Here is a 17,232-nt window from a genome sequence, read left to right as displayed (position 1 = left end):
AGATTATAGAAGAAAAAGTAGGTCCAAATCTTCATCTTGTTGGTCTAGGACCAGACTTCCTTAACAGGACTCCCATAGCACAAGAAATAAAAGCTAGAATCAACCACTGGGATAGATTCAAACTAAAAAGCTTTCTCTCAGCAAAGGAAACTATCAGCAATGCGAAGAAAGAGCCTACAGAGTGGGAGAATATCTTTGCCAATCATACTTCAGATAGAGCACTAATCTCCAGAATCTATAAAGAACTCAAAAAACTCTACTCCAAGAATTCAAACAGTCCAGTCAACAAATGGGCTAAGGAAATGAATAGACACTTCACAGAAGAAGATCTACAAGCAATCAACAAACATATGGAAAAATGTTCAACATCTCTAGTAATAAGAGAAATGCAAATCAAAACCACCCTAAGGTTCCATCTCACCCCAATTAGAATGGCGATTATCAAGAATACGAGCAACAACAGGTGTTGGCGAGGATGTGGGGAGAAAGGTACACTCATACACTGCTGGTGGGGCTGCAAATTAGTGCAGCCACTATGGAAAGCAGTGTGGAGATTCCTTAGAAAACTTGGAATGGAACCACCATTTGACCCAGCTATCCCACTCCTTGGCCTATACCCAAAGGACTTAAAATCTGCATACTACAGAAATACAGCCACATCAATGTTCATAGCTGCTCAATTCACAATAGCCAGACTGTGGAACCAACCTAGATGCCCTTCAATTGATGAGTGGATAAAGAAACTGTGGTATATATATACTATGGAATATTACTCAGCCATAAAGAATGATAAAATTATGACATTTGCAGGCAAATGGATGAAATTGGAGAATATCATGCTAAGTGAGATAAGCCAATCTCAAAAAGCCAAAGGATGAATGATATCGCTAATAAGTGGAGGTTGACACATAATGGGGGGGAGGGAAGGGTTAGAGTTAGGGTTAGGGAGGGGGGCAAGTATGGAGGAAGGAAGTACTGTATAGAGGGTAAAGAGGGGTGGGAGGGGTGGGGGGAAGGGAAAAAAATAACAGAATGAATCAAACAACATTGCTCTATGTAAATTTATGATTACACAAATGGTATGCCTTTACGCCATGTACAAACAGAGAAACAACATGTATCCCATTTGTTTACAATAAAAAAAAAAAAAAAAAAAAAAAAAAAAAAAAGGGTGACACCTGGAGGTGCTATACTCATTAGCAACACATTGACCTGACACACTTCCAGGAAACTAAAACATGGAAAACCAGTCTTCCAAACCCAATTTCCTTTCTGATGGACTGTCACCAAGGGGTACTCCAGCTTTATGTTTTCTCCATTCATGTATTTATTCATTTATTTTTAACTGGGGCTTTGTAGACAGACATAAAGGTGGACTTCTCCATGATATATTTATACATGCTCCCAGTGTAATTTTGTCAGATTCATCCCACAATTCCTTCCTTTTACCTCAATCCCCCTCTTCTACTCCACTGATTTTCCCTCTATCTTTATGATATGCCCAATCCCCACCATTTATTCCCCTTATTTTGCTCTAGCTTCTGCATATGAGAGAAAACATTCAACGCTTGATCTTTTGAGTCTCGCTTATTTCACGTAACTTGTGCCCCAGTTCCCATCCATTTACCAGCAAATACTATAATTTCATTTCTTACGGCAGAGTAAAACTCTTAATCCATTCATCTATTGGTGGGCACCTGGGTTTTCTTCATATCTTGGCTATTTGTAGTTGTGTTGCTATAAATAGTGATGCTGTGGTTTCACTATAGTATGTTGATTTTGATTCTTTTGGGTAAAATCCAAGGTGTGGAATAGCTGGATCATACAGTGGTCCCATTCCTAATATTTTGAGGAATCTCCATACTGTCTCCAGAGTGATCACACTAATTTGCAGTCCCACTATCAATGGATGAGTGTATCTTGTTTCCACATCCTTTCCAAATTTTATTATTATTCATATTCTTGGAAATTACCCTTCTGATTAGAGTGAGATAAAATATCAATATAGTATTGATTTGCATTTCCCTGATTGCTAGAGATCCTGAACATATTTTCATTTATTTGTTGACCCATTTGCATTATTTGTTTTAAGAAATGTCTGTTTAGTTCTTTTGCTCACATATTGAGTAGGTTATTTGACGTTTGATGCTACACTTTTTGACTTCTTCATATATTCTGGATATCATCCCCTGTCAAAGGAGTAGCTGGCAAAGATTTTCTTCTATTCTGTAGACTCTTCACACTCTTTAGAAATTCCTTTGCTGTGCAGAAACTTTTCAATTTGATGCCATCCCACTTATTGATTCCAGATTCTATTTCTCAAGTTTTTAGGGTCTTGTTAAGGAAGTTGGTGCCTATACCAATTTGTTGGAGTGTTGAATCTATGATTTTTGCCTAACATTTGTAACGTTTCTGGTAATTTGTAAGTCTGATCAACATTGATTGGACTTTTTTGCAGGTTGAGAGAGAGGGATCCAGTTTTATTCTTCTACATATACATAACCAGTTTCCCCATTTGTTGAAAGGCTATCTTTTATCCAACATAGAGTTTTGGAATTTTGTCAAACATTGTATTTATATGAGTTTGTCTTTGTGTCTTCTATTCTGTTCCATTGTTCTTCATGTATATTTTGATGCTAATATCATGCCATTTTGTTACTATAGCTCTATAGTATAAATCAAAATTAGGTCTTGTGATACCTCAGCTTTGTTCTCTTTTCTCAGAACTTCTTTGGTTATTCTGGGTCTTTTGTGCTTTCATATAAATTTTAGGTTTGTTTTCCTAGTTCTATGAAGAATGTTGGGCATGGCACGGAACTGTATATTGGCATTGATATTTTGATGGGCATGGCACTGAACTATTGTTATGGTGATATGGCCATGTTGACAATATTAATTCTGCCTGTCCAGAAATATGGGGGATCTTTCCATCATCTAAGGTCTTCTTCAATTTCTGTCTTCAGTGTTCTATAATTTCCATTTTAAAATTCTTTTACTTCCTTGGTAAAACTAATTCTTTCTCAGCAGAATCACTATTGGAGTATAGGAAAGCTACTGGTTTATGAATGTTGATCTTGAATCCTTCTACATTTTTGAATTTATTATTAGCTCTAGAAGTCTTCTGGTGGTGTGTGTGTGTGTGTGTGTGTGTGTGTGTGTGTGTGTATTTCCTGCATAGGATCATGTCATCAAACAGAGATAATTTGCTTTCTTTTCCTATTTGTATTCCTTGAATTTCCTTCTCTTGCCTGATTACTCTGGCTAGAGCTTCAAGAACTATATTGAATACAGTGGTGAGAAGGGACTTCTTTATCTTGTTTCTGATTTTGGAGAAAATCCTTTCAGGTTTTATCCATTCAGTGTGATGTTGGCTTTGATTTTGTCATAAAAGCCTGGTATTGTTTAGGTAAGCTCCTTTAATCCCTAATGTCTCCAAGTTTTTTATATGAATGGGTACTAGATTTTCTCAAAGGGTTTTTCTAAATCTATTGAGAAGATCACATGATTTTTTTTCTTTAATTCTACTTATGTGGTGAATTACAGTTATTGATTTGCATTTATCAAACCAACCTTGGATCTCTGGGATAAACCCCTTGATCATAGTGTACTATCTTCTGTGTGTGTTTTTGAATGTGGTTTGCTAATACTTTATAAAGAATTTTTGCATTTATTTTCATCAGGATACTGATCTGTAGTTTTCTTTCCTTGATAAGTCTTTGTCTGGTTTTAGTATTAGGGTTATAGCACATTCATAGATTGTACTTGGGAGTTTTCTCTCCCTTTCAACTTTATGAAATAACTTGAAGAGAAAAGGTTTTAGTTCTTTAAAATGTTTAGCAGAACTGAGCTGAGAAATCATCTACTCCTGGACTTTTCTTTTATGGAAAACTTTTAATTGCTGTTTCAATTTCATTACTTGATATTAGGTCTTTTCAGGTTTTCTATATTTTCCTGGTTCAATTTGGGTAGGTTGTATGTGCCTAGAAATTTGTCAATATATTCTAGATTTTCCAGTTCATTGAAGAACAAATTTTCAAAATAATTTAAATGATCCTGTGGATTTAGAAATGTCTATGCTGATATCTGCTTTTTTTTAATCCCTAATTTTGTTAATTTGGGTCTTCCCTCTCTTTCTCTTTCTTTTGGCTGGTTTGGCTAAGGGTTTATCCATTTTTCTTATCTTTTCAAAGAATCAACTCTTCATTGCATTGATCCCATGTATCTCTTTCATTCTCAATTTTATTATTTTCAGCTCTGATCTTATTTCATGCCTTCTACTGATTTTTTATGTAGTTTGTTTTTCATTTTCTAAGGCCTTGAGATGTATGTTACTGAAGTTCTTCCTATTTTTTAATGTTGGCACCCACTGCTTATAAACTTGCCTCTTAGAATTGTCCCGGAGATTTTCATATATTATATCTCTGTTATTTGTTTCTAAGAACTCTTTGGTTTCTTCTCTCATTTCTTCTATGATTTATTTCTCATTTGAAATAGTATTGTTCAATCTCCATGTGTTTATGCGGTTTCTGTAATTTTTCTTGCCATTGATTCTTTTTTTTGTAATTTTTTATTTGTTCTAATTTGTTGTTTGTCAAATGCATTTATACATTTTGATAGCTCATACATAAATGGACTGTAATCTCTCATTTTTCTAATTATACATATTGCAGGATCACATCAGTCATGCAGTCATATATGTGCATGAGGTAATAATGTCTGTTTCACTGGGAATTTTTTTTTATTCATTGTACACAAATGGGGTACAACTATTGTTTCTCTGGTTGTACACAAAGTAGAGTCGCACCATTTGCGAAATCATACATGTAATTAGGGTAATGATGTTTGTCTCATTCTACTATTTTTCCTACCCCCCATCCCCACCCCACCCCTCATTTTCTTCTATACAATCCATTCTTCCTCCCTCCCACCTTACCTCCCTCCCACCCCCCATTATTATTATTTCCACTTATCAGAGAAATCCTTTGGACTTTAGCTTTTTGGGATTGGCTTATCTCAACTAGCATGATGTTCTCCAACTGCATCCATTTACCTGCAAATGCCATAATTTTATTCTTATTTATTACTAAGTAATATTCCATTGTGTATATATACCACAGTTTCTTTATTCATTCATCTGTTAAATGGCATCTAGGTTGGTTCCACAATCTAGTTATTGTGAATTGAGCTGCTATAAACATTGATGTGACTACATTACTGCAGTATGCTGATTTTAAGTCCTTTGGGTATAGGCCAAGCAGTGGGATAGCTGGGTCAGATGGTGGTTCCATTGCAAGTTTTCTAAGAAATCTCCACACTGCTTTCCAGAGTGGCTGCACCAATTTGCAACGCCCCCAGCAATGTATGAATGAACCTTTTTCCACACATCCTCGCCAACACCTATTGTTGCTTATATTCTTAATAACAGACATTCTAACTGGGGTAAGATGAAATCTTAGGATAGCTTTTATTTGCTTTTCTCTTATTACTAGAGGTTTTGAATATTTTTTCATATATCTGCTTATTGCTTGTAGATCTTCTTCTGTGAAGTGTCTGTTCATTTCCTTAGCCCATTTGTTGGCTGGGTTATTTGTATTCTTGGTGTAAAATTTTTTGAGTTCTTTATAGATTCTGGAGATTAGTGTGCTATATGAAGTGTGTGTGGCAAAGATTTTCTTCCACTCTTCACATTGTTGTTTCCTTTGCTGAGAAAAAGCTCCCTGGCTGAGTTATAAATGTTATTCAGCTGCAGAGTTTCTATTCTGTGAACTTGAAATGTCCCAATCACTTCCCAGCCCTCTTAGAAAAGGGGGGTACAAGGAAGAATAATAGTTAGCAACAAATAATAGTTAGCAAATATTAGCGACCAATGTACAGTCTTGAAGTTTTGACCCAAGGAACTTCTGAAGGTTGCACTCTCTTCTAATCCACCATTGGTATTGGCTTTATAAGAAACAGGTATGGTGCTATCTTGCCAGGATCTGGAAAAATGGTCTAATCTGACTAGGGATGATCCTGAACTCCAAAGTCCAAAATGGTATATTTAAAAATCCCAAAATTAGTGTTTTCATGCACTCAATTAGAAAAGTCAGGATCTGAAGCTAAACAGAATGAATGGGAAGCTACATTCAAAGGTACATAGAGGCTTCATAAGGAGGTATAGATAGACTGTCATCCCTTCAAGAGGCAGACAAGGAGTTGCCAGAGACTGCCCATCAACAGAAGAAGGATGTTTTGTTTCAGAAGGCTGTACTGTTTCTTCTTCTCCTTCAATTCCTCCATCTCTATAGTCTCTTCTGTCTAAGCTTCCATTTCTTGGTTTCACTTCCCTTCTTCTGTCACTTCCTTCTGGAAACACTAAGTCTGCAGAAACTCCTACAGTGACAGCTCTTTTTAAGGATAAATCTGTCACTGAAAGAGGGGAGCCAGTTGAACCAGTCTGTCAACCTTGGACCAAATCCAAGTTTAAAAGTATTGTCAAGGAATCCCCTGATCTGGATCAGGATCTTTTTGGATTTGCTAGGGAATTTGATCTCCGTATTTGCACTTATAATCCTGGTTTCACTGACCTTCATCAAATGGTTCATATGCTAGTGTTAGAAACAAGAGATGAGGAATAGATAAAAAAGATAAATGAGGACAATGGGTTAGAGTTTTTGGCAAGATAAGAGAACCAAATTGAGAACAAGATCACCATATAGCAAAGGCTCTTCTTGATTCCATACCCCAGGTCTTTCAAAAAGTTTTGTACTGGAATAAAATCCAGCAATGTAAACAGAATCCAATTGAGTGCACGATATTTTACTATGAATTATTTAAAAGAAAAGAAACTAAACCACATTCTGGTAGAGGCTAGCTTCCAAAATGACACTCTCTTAAATTCTAACTCTTTAAACAGATGGGATGACAACTTGGTTATGTTGATCAAAAGACACCAGCCAAGCTGTTCAACTACTCAGACCCATAATGTCATCCATCTTTTAGGGAATCTCCAAGAAAAACAAAGTACGTCTTTCAGAATAATAAATTTACAACTTAAGCACTTGAGTTGCCAGACCAGACATTTTGGAAAACCCAGGTCACTTGGCAAAAAGACAGTTTTCACCCAAGGAAGGATCAAAAGGAAGTCTGTTGCAACTGTTAAATGTCACAGCATCTTAAAAAGGATTGCAAAAAGTTCCAACAATGCCAAGAAAAATAAAAAGAGGCATAGGGTTATTCTGAGAAAACAAAAGGGAGTTTCCTCACTTATTTTTATTACAAATACTTTGGAGAAATAAAAGGTTTATAAATGGAGAACATACAAGTACATTAATAGGTACTGAAGATATTTTTTTGTTCTCATTCCTACTGTATTAAACTCCCCATTCCTCAGATTAATAAAACAGTACAAATAATGTGAATTTCTAATCAACCTAAGATTTTACACACATCTCAACCTTTAAAACTCCAACTGGGATTATGATGGTTTGCATTCTTTCCTATTTGTTCTTTCAGTCCTTGTATACCTTCTCAGCAGAGATGTCTTAAAACCTACAACACACCTATTTACTTCTCTCAAAAAAGATGAATGTTTTTGGAAACAGAACCAAAGAAGCAGAAGCAAGACAATTGGACAGGATGAAAGTGAAATATACAAATCCAAATCTAAAAAGGGTTTTTCTGAGTTTGAGCTGATAAATGATACTCATAATATATTACAAACTCTGCCAGACCCTTTGTGGTCTAAATAATTCAGTTATTGGAAAAGTTTCATTCAGATACCCCTATCAAAGTTGTATTACCTAACATAATACTACCTAAATGTAGAAGCTATTATATTACTGACGTATGCAGTGCTTTCTTTAGCATTCCAACAGATCCAAGAGGTCAATATTTGCTCAATCTGATCTGAAACAACCTTCAGTACAAAGCATATTATTCAGCTTTGCATCATTGTGACAAACTACCAATAAGAAAATAACTTCAGGGAGGAAAAATTCATTTTGGCTTACAGTTTCAGAAGTTTTTGTCCATGGAAGTTTAAACTGGTTGTTTTAAGCCTATAGAAAGCCAAACATTATGGTGGACACATGGCAGAGAACACTTATACCATGGTGGCAAAAAAGCTGAGAGAGGAAGGAGCAGGTACAAAATAAACCCTTCAAGTTCATGCCCCCAATGACCTACTTTCTCCAAGCGAGGTCCCAACTTTTACAGTTTCTACTGTCTCCCAATAGCCCATTAAATTATAAATCCATAAATGGATTAATCCATTCATGATATGGTCACCTCCTAAATGCCACAGTTCAAAACACTGCTGCAAACATTTGACTCAGCTATCCCACTCCTTGGCCTATACCCAAAGGACTTAAAATCAGCATACTACAGAGATACAGCCACATCAATGTTCATAGCTGCTCAATTCACCATAGCCAGATTGTGGAACCAACCTAGATGCCCTTCAGTTGATAAATGGATAAAGAAACTGTGGCATATATATACAATGGAATATTATTCCACCATGAAGAATGATAAAATTATGGCATTTGCAGGCAAATGGATGAAATTGGAGAATATCATGCTAAGTGAGATAAGCCAATCTCAAACAACTAAAGGACGAATGATCTCACTGATAAGCAGATGAGGACATATAAGGGGGTATAGGAGGGGTTAGTGTTAGGGTTAGGGTTAGGTTTAGGGTTAGGGATAAGGAGGGTGGTAAGAATGGAGGAAGGAAGGACTGTATAGAGGGAAAAGAGGGGTGGGAGGGGTGGGGGGAAGGGAAAAAATAACAGAATGAATCAAACAACATTGCCCTATGTAAATTTATGATTTTTAATAAAAAAATGGAAAAAAAAATTAAAAAAAAAAGAATACAAATAATCCATTCAACAAATGGGCTAAGGAAATGAACAGACACTTCACAGAAGATCTACAAGCAATCAACAAACATATGAAAAAATGTTCAACATCTCTAGTAATAAGAGAAATGCAAATCAAAACTACCCTAAGATTTCATCTCACCCCAATTAGAATGGTGATTATCAAGAACACAAGCAACAATAGGTGTTGGCGAGGATGTGGGGAAAAAGGTACACTCATACATTGCTGGTGGGGTTACAAATTAGTGCAGCCACTCTGGAAAGCAGTATGGAGATTCAGAAAGCTTGGAATCGAACCACCATTTGACCCAGCTATCCCACTCCTTGGCCTATACCCAAAGGACTTAAAATCAGCATACTACAGAGATACAGCCACATCAATGTTCATAGCTGCTCAATTCACCATAGCCAGATTGTGGAACCAACCTAGATGCCCTTCAGTTGATGAATGGATAAAGAAACTGTGGCATATATATACAATGGAATATTATTCCACCATGAAGAATGATAAAATTATGGCATTTGCAGGCAAATGGATGAAATTGGAGAATATCATGCTAAGTGAGATAAGCCAATCTCAAACAACTAAAGGACGAATGATCTCGCTGAGAAGCGGATGAGGACATATAATGGGGGGTAGGAGGGGTTAGCGTCAGGTTTAGGGTTAGGTTTAGGGTTAGGGATAAGGAGGGTGGTAAGAATGGAGGAAGGAAGGACTGTATAGAGGGAAAAGAGGGGTGGGAGGGGTGGGGGGAAGGGAAAAAATAACAGAATGAATCAAACAATATTGCCCTATGTAAATTTATGATTTTTAATTAAAAAAATGTATAAATGCAAAAAAAATAGCAAAAAAAATAAATAAAAGCACATTTCCTCTCCACTCTCTACGGTTTAGAAATGATGAACCCAGTGCTTATGAAACAAAGATTTAAATGTTATCAGGCAAGCTTAGGAATCTCATCTCAGAAGAAACATACCACATTATCACTAACAATTTCAGGACCCCAGGGTTTGTCCCTTGCTAACCTCCCAGAGCTTTGGTTTCCTTATATTTAGTTTGAGGAGTTTGGATTAGAGGGATGAATTCAAAGATCACTCCCAGCTGTAAAATTGTAACCTAGTCATGAAGAATTACATATACACTTCAAAATAATAAAATAAAGAAACAAGACACTTGGTTAGAAAACTCTCACAGCAGATATGATTTTATTAACAATCAATGAAGTATTTAAACAGGAAATCAAACTCTGGGTTCTGGGATCCTCATAGAATCCATTGGCTCTCGATATCAAGCCTCTTGAAAGTTAGACTTTTGATTTCAGATGAAATTACTTTTTGGTTTATATATTCTACTGCTTAAATACTTTTCTGTCACAATGCTTTGCATGACATTCAAAATGCTTAATGAACAAAAGCAAACATTGTGGTGGCCTATTGAGATGGGATAAGCAAACTAAGGAGCAAAAGCTGGTATAAATGCAATGACTCACATAATTTATACTTGTGGTTGAAAGAAGGGGAAACATCTCTAAAATACTTGTTATAATTTAACATCAGGACAATCAAAATGTGGCTGGAAATGAGTGGTCCATAATCCTCGTGAAGAGGAAGAAGAGAAGCTGGCTGAGAAAGGCTGGACAGGTTTAAATACTGTAGAAAATTCTTGTTTATTTGCTCCAAGAGGCAGTCCAAGCCCTCTGCAGCCAGCACCCTTGGATAAGCCTATAAATATTTACTGGGCAAGTGACTAAAAATTGTTCACTTCAATTTGACTGGAGCTTGGACCATACATCTGATATTTGCAGACCACTCTGAATAACTGATCATTTCATAAAGAGCTATTTTTAAGGAAAAATGAATGTTGCAGTTTGCAGATCAAATCATTGGTTACCCTATGTACATGTAATACTACACAAATGATGTGAATCTACATCATGTACAGCCACAGAAAAGAAAAGTCGTACCCCATTTGTGTACAATGGATCAAAATGCAGTCTATAAAAATAAAAAAAAAAATCATTGGTAAATAAAAAAAAAAAACACACTGCTGCATTAGGGACAAAGTCTTCAACATGTGAGTTTTTGGTGGACATTTAAGATCCAAATGATAACACTAGGAGTATAATATTCCAGGACTACATAAAAAGTCCCACTTTCTTTTCTTGAACATTGAAATCTGTTTAAACACACCTAAACTTCCAAATGTGATTCACATTAATCCAATATGTAGATGATCTCCACATATGTTCTCCAAATTTGTAGGTCTCCAAAACTGATAGCACTTTGCTTCAAAGGGACACAAGGCTTCCAAAGATAAACTTGAATTTTGCCAAACTCAAATAGTACTTAGGATACCTAGTTTCAGAATAAAAAGTACTAATAAACCCAGAGTAAATTTCAAAGGTGCTTTGGTCTTCCCTGAACCCTCTACAAAAAAAGTCAACTTCTTGGATTTCTAGGATTAGTCATATACTGCCTTAATGGGATACCAAACTTTTCTCTAATGACTCAATCTTTAAACATCCTCTTCAGCGAATCATTCAGACTAGAGTCTTACTGCCTGGTCTTCAAAAGCACAGTTGACTATAAATATCATAAAGGGACATGTTGTTAATGCTCTAGCATAATAGTACCCCAAATATAACATCATACTGTGCATGAAAATAAAGGAAATGCTTTAGGAAGTTCTTACTCAAAAAGTGTAGTAAACAAAACAGGCCTATAAGATATTACAGCCGATAATTAGGTGGAGTAGCCAAACAGTGCGCCCTGAATAGAGCTGTATCACCCACGTGGGCTCTCCCTCTAACTCTTTATACTCTTCATTCTGTTGAAACAGTTTTGAACTTTGATGATACACAATACTACTCTATTAGTGACATGTGTCCTATAAAGTTCTCCTCTTAATCTCACCTCATGTCATATTTCTCATTGTAATATTAGCCCAGCTACTCTTCTACCACTACCTTCCAACAAGACTCCTCCTGACTGTTACTTTACTCAGTTTCTCACTCCCCAACCAGAACTATAGGAAACGCCACTGGACAATGCAGACATCATGAGATTCATGGACAGATCTGATTTAAGAAGTGACTCAGAGAAATACAGTGCAGGAAATGCAAGTGTCTCTTTTGTGGAAATCATATAAAATAACCACTTCTAGACACAAAATCAGGCTAACAAACTAAACTGATTGCCTTAGACAGGGCATGGCAACTGGCAAAAGATAAAATGACTAATATCTACATGTAACATAGATATGCACTTGGAGTAGTCAGAGATTTTCAGATGCCCTGGAAGCCACACAGTTTTCTGACCTCTTCAAGACAACAAATTAATATTAAAAATGGCCAAACATTTCAGATATCTTAAAGGCAATTCAAGAAACTAAACCATTGGGTTTAAAAATCCCTGGACATTCAAAAATAGATACCACTGAAAGCAAAGCCAATCACTTCATGAATGCTGTATCTAAAAATTGAGCTATAAAATCCACCTCAGATTCAAGGAAAAGTTTCTTGAACTGACCTTACATGTACAGATCTCATTCCAAAGAGGTTAAAGAGAGACCCCTCAGATAGAATGATATACATAGAAAAGTAGATGAGGAATATTCTCTCCCAAAACTGATGTATGGTATGGATCAAAGGACAGACCAATTTTCCCCAAGGAACTTCTGTTATTTTTCTTACACTATCAGTTGTCCCACTGGTCCCCATAAAATAATAGCCTGGGAAAGATACTATTGAAAACCATCTCCTACAGTTTCTCCAAATGTGTAATCCCAGTGCACATCTGACCCAAATGTAAATCTGCAAAGTCCCTTATGGATGGCAGGGATATTTCAATTTTTTTGCCCTTGGAGACCTTTTGAGATATGACAATTAGTCATAGTCTAGTTGCCATCATCTCAGAAATGCAAATACATTTTAAGAAGGGATTTTGTGTTTCTTCATTGTTAAAGCATTCAATGGTAGGGAACTGGTAGGGAAAACCATATTAGAAAAAATTACTCCCTTCTGGGGAGTTCCTTCTAAATTCTACAACAACTGGGAAACACATTTCACTGGTCAAATGATTTGGTCTTTTTGTAATATATCACCAGTGTCCAATACTGTTACTGCGCCTATCATCCTCACTCCTGTGAATTAGTGTAATGTACAAGTAGAAATAAAGACCCACCTGACAAAACTGACAGTTTTTTAACCTTCCAGTGGTTTTGCACAAACTTTCTTCCACCCCATTTGGAAAACATCATCCTTTTCCCTTTGAAATATCAACAGGAAGCTCTGTGTGTCCAGATGAAGGAAGCTATGAATCATCCCTCTTTAAGGGAGATGTTCTCCACTATTGTCCAGGTCTTATTAAAATTCTTTTAAAAATCACAATTAATTAAGAACTCTTTTAATAATGATCTCCTGGGAGACGAAGATATCAATAATTATGGCTTTCAACCTGGAAATCATGTTTACTGGAAATGAAATCAAATGAAGGACTTCCTTCGACCTCGTTGAAAGGAATCCTATCAGGTATTATTAACTGATCCTTGTGCAACAAAATTAAAATACAACAAGTATTCATGTTTCTCATCTTAGAAGGGGATCTCTTATTGTGTGAACCTCCACATCTATTCGGAGACCTTTAACTAAAATTGACTTACAACCCAGTTGTACATCTTCAATATCAGGACAAGAAGCAGTGAAAATCTGCATGGTCAACTATTACCAAAATATAGGACCAGGACAGTGCATATTTTATGATGTTTTTGTTTGGGTGACTTAAAATATGTATGTATCTTTCCTTCCATGAGGAAATGTCATATGCCTTTAAAAAAAAAACATGTTTTTAGTTGTTGACAGACCTGCTATTTTTATTTATATATATGTGGTGCTGAGAATCAAACCTAGTGCCTCACATACTAGGTGAGTGCTCTGCCACTGAGCCATATGCCATATGCCTCCTAATCCCTCCTGTCTCCCATCCCCCACCACACATGACCTTAGACACTTGACTGGCAACCTATAAATCTGAATAATATCTCTTTAGGAGAAACTCCTATTTGGATAGATCTGATTAATAGTAACTAAGTAGAATGACGCTAATGTACTCATTTCTTTCAATTTTTATTTTTTAGGAGATTTTTATTACAAAGATCCTAACTTAGGAACAAACTTTCAAGAAATTTGCCCTGTGAGAACTTCTAACTTCATGGTATATAATTCTTTTCAGCCAGATCATGAGTTGCCATTAATGCTTTGTGCTTAGCAAAACCCCAATGCTGAGGAAAATCCCTGGGTATGACAGACAGAACATTGTCACAGCATGCTTGACATGCCATAGCATTCTTTGCCCCCAAACTGACCAACCTTGCTTTTGTGGATGGGAAAATATTACATAAGAAAAAAGGAAATAATGAGTATCCAAGAAGACAGTTGAAATCGCCTGGTAGACTACATTCTCACAATTACTCAGTAATTAAAACAGTTACTTGAGGTCATTAAGATTTCCCCTCAGTTCACAGCTGAACTTGAAATCAATCTCATATCCTAATATTCTGAAAGCCATGGGGAAATGGAAATATTGCCTATAAAGTACACTTATGAAGTAAATTTTTACTTAAATAGAATGTTCAGTCCTATGTATTTCAGAGTTCTACCTGGTAATATTTTCCTGAAAGTTAGAATAGTCTTGGAATTCTAATGCAATCCTTATGTATATTTAAATTTAGTTCATTAACATCCACTGGGTATATTCTTCTCCAGGTAGTGTAAACTGAAAACTTGTTCTCCTACCAAGGAGAAAGGTTAAGATAGTCACAAAAGGAGTGAAAACAAATCAAATGATGACTTGAAAGTAAATTTATAGTTGTGAATCACACTCTTAGAATGCTTTCCAGCAGCCTGCTGAAAACAAATATTGATATGAGTCCTCAAGAAACCAGATCCAGCACATACCATTGGAATGGCTTCAGGGAAGCTAACCTGGTGTATTTGTTCAATTGATTGGGGTAAGAAAGAGGAGATGACACAATGGGGTTAAACACCAGGCTGCAATATGTCTTTTGTCCTTCAATTCTTCAATTCTGCCCTTCAGAGCTTCTCCTGGTCCAGATCCTCAGCAACCTCCAGAGCAGCAGCCAGAGCCCCCAGATTGCTGACCACTGCCTCTACGACAGCTGCAGTCACTGCCACAAGTACAGTTACTGCCACAGGTACAGCTGCCACCGCTGCCGCCACAGCAGCCACTGCTGCCTCCACTGCTGCAGCAGCCAGAGCTCTGGTGTCGGCGTCGAAGAGATCTGCGGGGCCTGTGGTGGCTCAGGCAGCAGCCTCCACCCCCAGAACTGCAGCAGCCCCCAGAGCTGGAGCCACAGCAGCCCCCAGAGCTAGAGCTGCAGCAGGAAGAGACTGGAGCTGGGCACGGGGCTGGGCACTTGGGAGGACACTTAGCGGGACACTTAGGAGGAGGCTGGCACTGCTGCTGGTTCTGCTGGAAGGACATCTTAGTGAACGTTCAGCCGACCTGAATGCTAAAATAGAAACTTATTAGATATTCAATATCCAGAGACATTAAAATTTTTCCCATTTTGAAATCCTTTCCCAGGGTGATGGGTCAAGATATTTTTTAAAAACAATGTGACATCATTACCCTATGTACATGTATGATTACATGAATGGTAAGAATCTACATCATGTACAACCATAGAAACAAATGATGTATCCCATTTGTGTACAATGAATCAAAATGCAGACTGTAGAAAATTTAAAAATAAATAAATAATTAAATTTAAAAAAAAAAAACAATGTGGATCTACAGAAACCTACTTCAAGCAAAGAGTATGTCTTTACTTTTGTACTTCTGGAATATTCTTAGCATGTAATGAGCTGATAAATCAAATGATATTCAAGATATTGGAATTGATGTGCTATTTTAAGGATAATTAAGTCCACTAATGATATGTGTATACCATAGGCATAAAATTCAAAAATTAGCAGAACCATCATCTTCTGATGTGTATAAATGTTTATTTGGGTGTACACAGCTGTGACAAGCTTCCTTCCTAGTGTTGAGCTCAGTCACTGGAAGGAGTAGAGAGCACCTGATCCTTATCTCTTAGACTGCAGTGACAGTCCTTCCAAGTTTGGTTCCTGCTTTGTCCAGAGCAAACCATTATTCCGGATCTTTTGTCCTTGTCCATCATTTTATCTTCATCCTCCACTCTCCCCTACTCCTTTTCCCAGAGTCTCTCACCAACACCATCTCCATCCTGTTCAGCACCCCCTTTGAATCCTCATCTAAACACTCACCGTGGTCCAGACACAGCAACAGATGCTTCCCTGAGGACACAGAGCAAATCAGGAGCCAGCAGCAGGAGCACATTTTATATGGTATCCCAAGGCTGGGCCTCAGAGATGAGTCATGCTTCTGGAAGAAGCAGGATATGACTGCTGCATAAGTAGAGCATATGTAGAGTTACTCTTGACATTCTTCTGACTCATGTGAGGCAGACTGTAAATCATACATTTTTTTCTCAGCTGAGACCTAAGTTTGGGAAAACCCAAATCTTCTAGATAGACTATTGTAGTACCATGGCCATTGACATTTGTTTTTCTTGGAAAGTTGTGGGTTCCTTTGTTTCTAATCTCTCTCCTGAACCAGTTCTTTTTCTACCTCGGGAAAGAGACTTTGGGCCACATGGGGTCCAGCAGGTTCAGGAAAGATTTAACAGAATGCTCTGAGTGCCTTCTTCCCAACATCTCCAAACATGTTTGGTCTATGGTGAGCTGGAGTGGTGATATGTGTACATATCTTCTCAAGTGTGCACTCAGCACTGTTAATTTAAGTCACTTGTTGGGGGGGACATTTATACCGGTGAAACTGAAAGCATCATGTCCTTTTCCAGCAGAAATCCCACTGTTAAACATTTATCAATATGCTATTTTCCAGGTTTCAGTCCATGCTCTTGAACTAAATACATCCCTTACTTTTAATTAGGTGAATCTCTCTGCCTGTCCATGGGAATAGGCCCTTTAGTCAGTATATCAGTTTCTTACATAGCCACCTAAGAATCCCTCAGATTGGCCAGGTACAGTGGCACAAGCTTATAATTCCAGCAGTTTAAGAGGTTGAGGCAGGAGGATTGCATGTTCAAAGCCAGCCTCAGCAACTTAGTGAGACACTGTTTTAAAATAAAAAATAAAAAGGGTTGTGAATGTGGCTCAGTGGTTAAGCACCTCTGGGTTTAATCAATCCCTGGTACCAAAAAAAGAGAAGAAACCCTCAGTTTCTTCCCTCATAAGGGCTAGCAGATTATATGAGGATATCAAACACTCTCACGCATGGGAGCACCCTGGTTTTCATTGACTGGTGT

General features: G+C 37.2%; 1 protein-coding gene across 3 annotated transcripts in view; it reads right to left on the bottom strand.

Moving 5' to 3' along the window:
- Nucleotides 1–16,205, bottom strand: part of LOC306670711 (late cornified envelope protein 2A-like) — a 51,396-nt gene extending 35,191 nt beyond the window's left edge. For all 3 annotated transcript variants that reach the window (XM_079155609.1, XM_079155615.1, XM_079155606.1), the window contains exons 1-2: nt 16,169–16,205; nt 15,086–15,390 (exon numbers count right to left, since the gene is read on the bottom strand). In XM_079155609.1, coding sequence (XP_079011735.1) covers nt 15,086–15,362 — 277 coding nt within the window. In that variant the 5' untranslated portion in view covers nt 15,363–15,390; nt 16,169–16,205. The remainder of the gene's footprint in view (nt 1–15,085; nt 15,391–16,168) is intronic.
- Between the last annotated feature and the right edge of the window lie 1,027 nt (nt 16,206–17,232).

This window comes from Sciurus vulgaris (assembly GCF_902686455.1).
Source record: "Sciurus vulgaris genome assembly, chromosome: 1".
Lineage (NCBI taxonomy): Eukaryota > Metazoa > Chordata > Mammalia > Rodentia > Sciuridae > Sciurus > Sciurus vulgaris.
The sequence above is the reverse complement of the archived record's forward strand: the minus strand, read 5'-3'. Positions and strand labels throughout refer to the sequence as shown.